The sequence below is a fragment of the Glycine soja genome, chromosome 10, assembly GCF_004193775.1.
Source record: "Glycine soja cultivar W05 chromosome 10, ASM419377v2, whole genome shotgun sequence".
NCBI lineage: Eukaryota > Viridiplantae > Streptophyta > Magnoliopsida > Fabales > Fabaceae > Glycine > Glycine soja.
In genome coordinates, this window is record NC_041011.1 from 12,184,771 (window position 1) to 12,194,467 (window position 9,697).

General features: G+C 32.6%; 1 protein-coding gene across 2 annotated transcripts; it reads left to right on the forward strand.

The window, feature by feature from the left end:
- The first annotated feature begins 3,548 nt into the window (after window positions 1-3,548).
- Window positions 3,549-9,242, forward strand: LOC114372208 (cycloartenol-C-24-methyltransferase-like). Of its 2 annotated transcripts, XM_028329665.1 has the most exons (15): window positions 3,549-3,689; window positions 3,770-3,896; window positions 5,729-5,795; window positions 6,286-6,359; window positions 6,442-6,526; window positions 6,612-6,667; window positions 6,762-6,816; window positions 7,168-7,215; window positions 7,529-7,612; window positions 7,837-7,953; window positions 8,056-8,139; window positions 8,253-8,378; window positions 8,551-8,648; window positions 8,928-9,039; window positions 9,117-9,242. In XM_028329665.1, exons 2-14 carry the CDS (start codon window positions 3,832-3,834, stop codon window positions 8,989-8,991), a joined length of 1,023 nt encoding a protein of 340 aa, XP_028185466.1. In that variant the 5' UTR covers window positions 3,549-3,689; window positions 3,770-3,831; the 3' UTR covers window positions 8,992-9,039; window positions 9,117-9,242. The 2 variants fall into 2 exon arrangements, with proteins under 2 accessions (XP_028185466.1, XP_028185465.1); XM_028329664.1 differs by having other exon boundaries at window positions 8,928-9,239.
- The last annotated feature ends 455 nt before the right edge of the window (window positions 9,243-9,697 follow it).

The window sequence follows — 9,697 nt, forward strand, 5'->3', positions numbered from 1 at the left end:
TTAAAAAAATAAAATATTACTTAAAAACAAAAACTAACCAACTCCAACCCGTGGAAAGAAGAAAAAAAACCAACAGAAGAGGAAGAATAAAAAAAAGGGGGAGGGAGGCTGGGGAAGGGCAGAAGGAAAAAGGGAGAGGGCTGGAAGAAAGAAGAAGAAAGGAAGAAGAAGAGGTAGGAGAAAAAATTGAAAAAAAAGAGAGTGAAGGAGAAAGGTGTAAGTGACATGTTGGGGGAAGGATAAAGGTGAAAGTGGTCACTGGGTACACAGTAACGGTAAAAAAATTGGATGAAGAAAGCATGAACAATAGCAAAAAAAAAATTGATGCACAGTGTAACGGTCAGAAAAAAAAATCTGTACAGTATAAATTGGTTCAATAGTAACAATTTGTACACCCAATTGTCATTCTCATTTTTCATTTGTCAATCTCTATTTTCCAAATTCAAGCTCAGTTAAATTTTTTTCCAAATGGATCAAAATCAATTTGATTGTCAAAGTTATATATATTATATAAAATTACAACATGCCTCCTTCGACCCAAAATTCACAAAATCGTCCTCCTTTTTTACCACCACCACCACCAAATTATTTTATGTCAAACACTCAAACCCCTTCTACCGTTAATTCTCAAAGTTCACAAACATTTCTTTCAATCCCATCAAAGAGTCCTACGATGGTTTCAAATGATGATGTTGGTGCGCAATTTTCATAATTTTCTACCCAAATTGGGCTATACGAGATCGTCGTTGAGGAAATAGGTGGGTCTTCAACAAAAATAAAGTCTCGAGTTGCCTTTGCAGTTAAAGAAGATACACGCCTTATTAGTTTATGGCTCAATATCTCAACCGATCCAATTGTTGGTGTTGGTCAAGAAAAAGAAGGGTTTTGGTTGAGAGTCATGAAAATTACAACAAATTTCAAGGTAAAATCTGTGAAAAAACAATTAATAAATTGAAATCGAGATGGTAAAAAATTAATTTGGACGTGTAAAAATTCAAGAGTCATTACAAGAAAGAAATATCATTGAAGAAAAGTGGTTGCACGGATAACAATGTCATGCTTAATGCATATGCCATTTGGAAGGAAGACGAAAGAACCGATTTTGGTTTGGAACATGCTTGGCAACTTTTGAAAGATCAACTGAAATGGTTAGAACAGTTTACTGATAATTGCTCTAAAGGATGAAGATTTCCGCATCTGGGGCATATTCATCATCATCTAATCTAGAAACACTGGTCGAAGATGCTGAAGCTAACACATCGTCTCCAATTGTCCATCCAATGGGGCAAAAGGCAATCACAAGGAAGAGCAAGGGGAAAGGAGTAGGAACATCTACCAATCCCGTGGACTTGTCTGGTGTGGAGGAAGCAATGAGGGAAATAAATTTTTTCAATGCCAAACTCTGCCTTAAGGGAGAAAGAATTGGTAAATGAGTATTACGACATCCTAATGAAGGGCACATCTACAATGTTTGAAACTCAACTCAAAGACCATGAAGCCTTTTGTAAAATAATTAGGCATAAACTAAGAATCTAGTATTAATTTGTTAAGTAGTTTTAATTTGTTGTAACCATCTTTTGATTTGTATTTTTAGGAATCGTGTTTGACTTGTTTTTTTTAACTGTATTTTAATTTGTTCAATTTTTTTATTTGTGAAACTAGCCATTATGAAACTAACCATTATGAAATTAATGATTATACAACTTGCTATTTAATTGTTTAATTCACATTTTTTGTTGTACATCTCCTTCAAACAAATTCTTCTTTCACTTGTTTGTGCAATCAATCATTTATACAATGGGTCGAAATAATGACTTCGGTAGAGTTTAGAAACAAATTGTTTATGAAACACTTGATGACGATAGTGATGAACAAATCATGAGTTACTTACGTGCGATGCAACAACAAGGAGGCAACAACAATCAATACAGAAGGCCTAAAAGAGTCATTAATCGCAATTGTGAAGATGGACATTTACGATTGATGAATGACTACTTCTTAGAAAATTCGATATACACAGAGACTCAATTCCGATGTAGGTTCTGAATGTGGGGACAATTGTTCATTTGAAATGTCAATGCTCTTAGTAATCACGATGAGTATTTTCAAATGAGATTTGATGTTGTTGGTAGAATGAGTCTCTCACCATTGCAGAAGTGCACTATAGCTATTCATATACTGGCATATGTATCACCTGCTGATTGCGTGGATGAGTACATTAGAATTGGTGAATGCACTACAACTCAATTCTTACAAAAATTTGTAAGGGGTGTCATTGAGATATTTGGACAAAAGTACTTGAGAAGACTCAACAACAATGGCATCAATCGCCTACTACAAATTGGAGATGCACAAGGGTTTCGAGGTATGTTAGGTTCTATTGATTTCATGCATTGGGAGTGAAAAAATTGTTCAATTGCATGGCAGGGCCAATATCGTAGAGGTGATCATCGCAAACCCAAAATAGTACTTAAAATCGTCGCTTCACAAGACTTATGGATTTGACATACATTTTTTGGAGTTATAGGTTCAAACAATGACATTAATGTGTTAAACCAATCGCCTGTGCTTGATGACGTTTTACAAGGCGAACTCCTTCAATATAATTTACAATTAGTGAAATTTCATATAATATGAGGTACTATCTTGCAGATAGTATTTATCCTGATTGGGCCACATTTTGTGAAGATCATACAAATGCCACAAGGTCCTAGAAGAAAACTATTTGCAAAATGTCAAGAAACAACAAGAAAAGATGTGAAACGAGTATTTGGTGTGCTCAAATCTCGATTTGCAATTATATGTAATCCATCATGTGTCTGGAACATAGATACAATGAAAGAGATAATATTGACATGCATTATATTGCATATCATGATTGTCGAAGATGAACGAGATATATTCAATGATAATGTTGATGTTGATTGTGATCACGTAGAAAATGACATTTCAATCGTACTACTCCTGACATTTCAATCGTACTACTCCTGATTTTGCTATATACTTGAAAATAAGATGCGTTATGCATGTAAGAGGAATTCATCAACAACTTTGAATAGATTGAAGAGCATATTTGAGAACGTTATAGTCATAACAATAATGAAATTCGATTTTTGGTTGACACTAATGTTTTTTTATTATCTAATTTATGTATTTTTCATTTCTTTAACATTTAGTCACAAATAAAAATTAAATTTTTCTCATTTTCTTATTTCTTAATATTTATATTTTTTCTTTAATTTTTCATTAAAATTAATACTAATTAATTATATTCAATTTAATAAATAATTAAATAAAATATTTAAAAACGTGATCCATGTGGGACCTAAATCCTAACGTGAAATTTATCACTAAAAAAAGAAAAAAATCTTAAAAAATCTTTAATCCTATTGTGTGGGATTAAAAAAAAATTAAGATCCCAATTTAATATCTACCATTAAACTTACCCTAAGTTAATTACCCTCGAGACCGAAGATGCCGATGAATTTCTAGTTAATAAACTCTTAAATAATATAATTGTACTATAAGATATTCCGATTAGGATTCCCTTGCCAACTCATGTTTTTTCCCGCTAGCAAAAGGACACATCGCACATGCTCTGTTTTGATGCATACATTTCCATTTCTCTATTTAACACTTGTTACCAAATTCTCGCTACATCCGCCTTCTTTTTTCTCTCTCCATCCAACGTGAGCCACTTCTCCTTTTCTCCCTCACTCACTTACTTCTCTTTTTCCTTTAACGTAAAATAAATTCATTCTGTGTTCAGATCGAAACGAGGTCGTTTTGTGTTCCGCCGAAGGCACCGGAGGTTGTAGCAGGCTAGCAGCTATGGATTTGGCATCCAATCTCGGTGGCAAGATTGACAAAGCCGAAGTTCTCTCTGCCGTTCAGAAGTATATATGTTTCTCTCTTTTCTGTCCTTTTTTATTTTTTTCTGAACAGAAAAATTTGTGGCTGCGCATTGCCATTTTAGATTTTGAGTCTCGGTTGGACTCACTTTTTCTGAGGGATTCGGCTCTCCTTAGTTGAGGTATCATCACCACAGAGGATTAAGTATATTAATAATAATTAATTAATTAAGTTGAGCTTATAATTAATTTTAGATTTTATTTTATACTATATTTATATATGCTCGATTGGACCACCAAAAACGTGAATCGTGAATCAATTGGCGTCGAGTTGTTTCATGTCCTAAGTTTGTCGTGACTATGTATGTAGCTGTGTTTACATTCAATTTGGAAAATGGATTTTGGTATGAACATTGAAGTACGAAATCACATACGAAATACCTTCTCTTTATTTTTTATTTTATTATTATTATTATTATTATTATTATTATTATTATTATTATTATTATTATCTAATAAAACATAAACACATGTCTTGTCGTACTTTTTCGTGTCAAATTTTTCCACCACTCATTTGATTTTGTCACGACTCTCAACTGATTAATCAATTGTTGGGATTTGTGAGTGAGGAGTCAAATCCAGTTTTGGGAGTATTTGAGAATCTTTCTGGTGCTATGAGCTGGTTTAAAGGATTTTGTTACGGAATTGTAGGCTGGGAAAATTGGGTGATTGTATTCTATCTTTAAAGTAAGCAAAATAGTGGGTTTTAGTAATTTTTTATATTAAAATGCTAGTAATTGCAATTATTTGGTAAATTTGGATGGAAAAATGTTGAATCTAATAATACAGGTGTCAGGGGTTGAGTACTCTATAACTATGAACGAATATTGGGGGATCAATTTATTTAAAAAAATTAAAATGCTGGGGGATGGGGATTAATGAATTTTTTAGTGAATGGAAATGAAAGAACAAGAAAAGTCAAGAATCCTCTAGTTTAATCCGATGTAAAGTGATCACGGTATGCATTTCTATAAAAGAGTATTAAAATGTTGGGGGTGAGACTTAAAGCTTCAAGCTTTATGATCTTGCGTGGAATGTTTTGGACTTTATGAAAAAATGAAACATATCTGGGTCCACCTTGTCTCATACAGCTTGTGACTTTATGAAAAAGTCACAGCATATTGATGTCAGATGTGAGTGATATAGGTGAAACAAAACTGAAAAACGATTTCAGATTTCTTGCTGCTAAGCAAATATTACTCTGATGATAATTAGGAATGTGCTAGTTGAAATGAAAATGAACAATGGCTTCAGAATTTTACTAGCTATGCTATTTTTTGCTCTGTAGTTCAATTCTTTTGGTTTGTATCAGAATATCAGATAGATCTTTGGAAAAATTTGGAAGAGAATGAACTGAGAGTTTTAGCTTGCGTTAATCTGAAGTTCTGAACAGTGTCTCTGAAATTTCAAATTTGTAAATTTGGGTCTGTTTCATTATTTTGTTCAACTTAGTAATCATGAATATCTAAAACTTTGATTTGTAAAACTAAGGAAAATTTAGTACAATGGATTGATGTTGATTGGCTACACTAAAATTAGCGAGCTGCTATGAAATTTTAAAATTATATTTAGGCTAATTATTTATATGTGGATGAGTAATCATGTATTTCTATGTTATTTAGTATAATAACACTGCTATATATGGGGGCATAAGCATAACTATTGCCATTTAAAAATATGAGTTTGTTGTAAATCATTGTAGCTGGTGCTTATGGCTAAGAATTTTTTTCTTATGGCTGTTGCTATGCATGACAATTTTTCATTTTCTTTTTCTTTTGAATATAGAGCTTATAAATGCAATTGATTTTATGGTTCAGGTATGAGAAGTATCATGTTTGCTATGGAGGTCAAGAGGAAGAGAGGAAAGCTAATTATACCGATATGGTGAGAGATATATTAATATTGGCAACTTTTTTTTTTTAACCTGCAACTTATATAAGATGAACTTTGTGATTTTATGTTTACTCTTTCTCCAAAAGGAAAACTTTTTTTTTCTTTCTGGAAAAACTAAAATGAGTTTAATCCTATAAGATGAACTTTTGTTTTTCTGGAAACTTGAAATCTTTACAGTTTTTGTGTAGGTATCCAATTGATACTGAAGCAATATCCAAACTATATTTTGAATATTTAGGTCATTGGATTGGTTATTAAGCCAAGTTCATGTCGAGATGATCAAGTTATAGCAATATTTTCTTTTTAATTATTTAATGAATGTTTACTGTTCATTTATAGCTATGTTCTTTGATCATTAGTGATGTCCTATAACTTGTGACTCGTGAAGTTATGGAGTAATGTGTTTTTGTCTCAATTATAGTCAATTTGATTATCTGCCAAACAAATATGATAACTTGATAAGATTTGCATGTGTTTTCAGGTTAATAAATACTACGATCTTGTTACCAGCTTTTATGAGTTTGGCTGGGGGGAATCTTTCCATTTTGCACCCAGGTGTTCATTTACTTCATCTTGCGCTAACAAATTGAAGAATTTTTGATAGTTTGATCATGCTGATAATTTTCTTGTCTTGCAGATGGAAAGGGGAATCTCTTCGAGAGAGCATCAAGCGACATGAACACTTCCTTCCTTTACAACTTGGACTGAAGCCAGGGCAGAAGGTTCAATAAAACAACTAAGCAAGCTGATATCTGATTTACAATATTTTTTTTTTTAAATTTCATGAGCCTTTATAATTTGTTTTAGGTTTTGGATGTTGGATGTGGAATTGGGGGACCATTAAGAGAAATTTCTCGATTTAGGTAAACAAGATTGATTTCATTCAGGCTTCCTCTTCCTTTGCCTTTCCCTGTTTTACCTTTACTAGCTAACAAAAATCAAGGGGTATCTGTGCAGCTCAACTTCAATTACCGGGTTGAATAACAATGAGTACCAGATAACAAGAGGAAAGGTATATGTTATGAGATTAAGTTCATTGAAACAATTTTGAGGTGTAAATTATTATGCATTGACACAGTTATTTTGACCTTTAGTTCAATCATCATATACTAGTATACTGTCACTGTTGTTTGTTCTCACATAAAATTGATGCATTGTGCAAATGTTAATTATTTACTTAATGTACATTTGGGTTATGACAGTCATCTTGTATTAATTTAATATACATAGTCTGTCGTGTTAAATAGTTCTTAAAAGCCTTTTTGATAAAGGAATTATTTGGTTCTCAATTTTTTTTAAAAGATAATAATACAATAAAATTTCTGCATATTTTGATCACTAACAGATTTTTGCTAATAAACAGGAACTCAATCGCATTGCTGGAGTGGACAAGACTTGCAATTTTGTCAAGGTTGAATTTTGTAAATCATATTATTTCCCTTTAATGGGAGTAGGAGGCCTTTTATTTCAGCATTTATTGGTCCAATGTTTTATAAAATTGTTCTACTTCAGTTATACATGTTACATTGAATATGCTATTTAGAGAGTTGGGATTAGCTTCTGTGGTGTTCTGAAAAACTTATAATCAAAATGCTGAAGATACAGCTTTTTGGATAAAATGCTATTGTAAATTAGGCATAACCAAACATGTGATCTTAGCCTCAACAAAAAAAAAAGAAATTGATTTGAAGTGATAATTAACATGATCATATTTGATAATGCAGGCTGACTTCATGAAAATGCCATTCCCAGACAACAGTTTTGATGCAGTGTATGCGATTGAAGCCACTTGCCATGCACCGGATGCTGTATGTGACAGTATTTTATACTCTAATTGGTTTCACATTCTTCTTTAACCCTACTACAACTTTCTATCTACCCATTCACCCATAAATTGTAAAGTACTATGAACCAACTTCAATGTGGCCTGCATAATAGCATGAAGTGCATGTGTTAATTGTGAATCTATAAAATGGTGTCTATAATTTGTATTGTCTGACACTTATTTTTCCTGCCATGAAATTATGGATAGTATGGATGCTATAAAGAGATTTTTAGAGTGTTAAAGCCTGGTCAATATTTTGCTGCTTATGAATGGTGCATGACCGATTCTTTTGATCCCCAAAACCCAGAGCACCAAAAAATCAAGGTATGATACAGTGGTGTAGATTGAATTTAGATTGTGGTTTATCTATTAAGTCTGTTGAAACCTCTTGGTTTGTAATTCAATAGATAAAATTCCTTCTTACAGGCAGAAATTGAGATTGGTGATGGGCTACCTGACATTCGATTGACTGCTAAGTGTCTTGAAGCTCTGAAGCAAGCAGGTTTTGAGGTGAACATCAATTTATTCTTAGTTGTCACCTTTCACCTAGTATTGGTTTTTGTATATCCAAGAGTTGAACCTAATTGGCTAAAGGGGGATTCTTTCCTTTTTCCGTGTAAAAGGTAATATGGGAGAAAGATCTAGCAGTGGACTCTCCTCTTCCTTGGTATTTGCCTTTAGACAAAAGTCACTTCTCACTGAGTAGCTTCCGTCTAACTGCTGTCGGGCGACTTTTCACCAAAAACATGGTATTGATGTTGAATATCATATCTGTAAATTTATTTCACTTGTGTATCTTTTGGTCTTGGGTATGATTCCTTGTAGAGTTCTTCTATAATTTGGTTGCATGTGAGAATTTGGGGATTCATTTCTTTTATTACTCATTCAATATTGGTTGGGGCTACAAATTTATATCTGTAGGTCAAGGTTCTGGAGTATGTTGGACTGGCTCCAAAGGGTAGTCTAAGGGTTCAAGACTTCCTGGAGAAGGCTGCAGAGGGACTAGTTGAAGGAGGGAAGTAAGTTTTGCATCTATCTCATAATATTACTTTCTAGCCACGCATACGAAATTTATGGATATTGTTTTTCAACTGAGTAAAAATGAGAATGCTCTTTGCAACATGTACAGTTCTCAACAATGCGGCAATTTCTAATCCTTAAGGTCTCTAATCTGAGTCCATCTTATCCTTGAGAGGAACACTGATTAATAACATACGAAGATTAATGAACACTGGCCAATGAAATTTTTTCTTGAGCAGAGTAATCTGAAACTTGTCTTGTGTTTGTTACTCTTCCAGGAGAGAGATTTTCACACCAATGTACTTCTTCCTGGCACGGAAGCCTGATTTAGACAGGAACTAAGCTGGCTGTACAAATAGGTTGCTGTTTTCATCAGTTACGGTGATTCTGGTAGGGTGAACCGTAAGCTAGGATTGTTTTTGGCCTTGTTGCCTTAGTGATTCTTGCTGTTTCTTTGTTTTGTTTAGGTTACCAACACTTCATTTTGCTGCTTGTTTCGATGAAGCAGTGCTCCTCCATATTTTGTTTACCCTACATATTATATGCTCTTTTACTTTGTTTAAAAGGATTTGCAGTTTTTGTCTTTGGTAGTTTGAATTGCGCGTAATTTTAGTCTTAGTTTTTTTTTAGCTAATTTTTTTTATAAGCAATAAGCCAATAAAGTTGCTCTAATTTTAAAACTAAACAAATTTAGAATGCATTTTTTCTATACTCATTCAATTATTTGGGAGTTTATGATGTATTTTGGGATGTGAAATAATTTAAAACTTTAAAATCAAGAAATTTAGCAAAACCTAATAATTTTTTTCAATTTTATAAGATGAGATTAGAATTTGAAGGGAAATTTTGATTTTTTTTTTTTATGAAATTTAAGCTTTTAGTTAGTAATTTATTAATAGAAAGGAATCGATTCAAGTTATAAATATTGAGTACAAAATAAGAGCTTGAAAATTTCAGATATAAGAAAATTAACTGACTTTAATTTACTTAATTTTAAAAATGGAGACTTAATTAACTTAAACCAATAAGAGATTAAAATTGTACATTG

Coding starts and splice junctions, on each gene's coding strand:
- LOC114372208 (XM_028329665.1), top strand. CDS start 3,832: ATGGATTTGGCATCCAATCTCGGTGGCAAGATTGACAAAGCCGAAGTT. Junction 5,796..6,285: donor AAGCTAATTATACCGATATG/GTGAGAGATATA, acceptor ATGTGTTTTCAG/GTTAATAAATACTACGATCT. Junction 7,613..7,836: donor CTTGCCATGCACCGGATGCT/GTATGTGACAGT, acceptor AATTATGGATAG/TATGGATGCTATAAAGAGAT.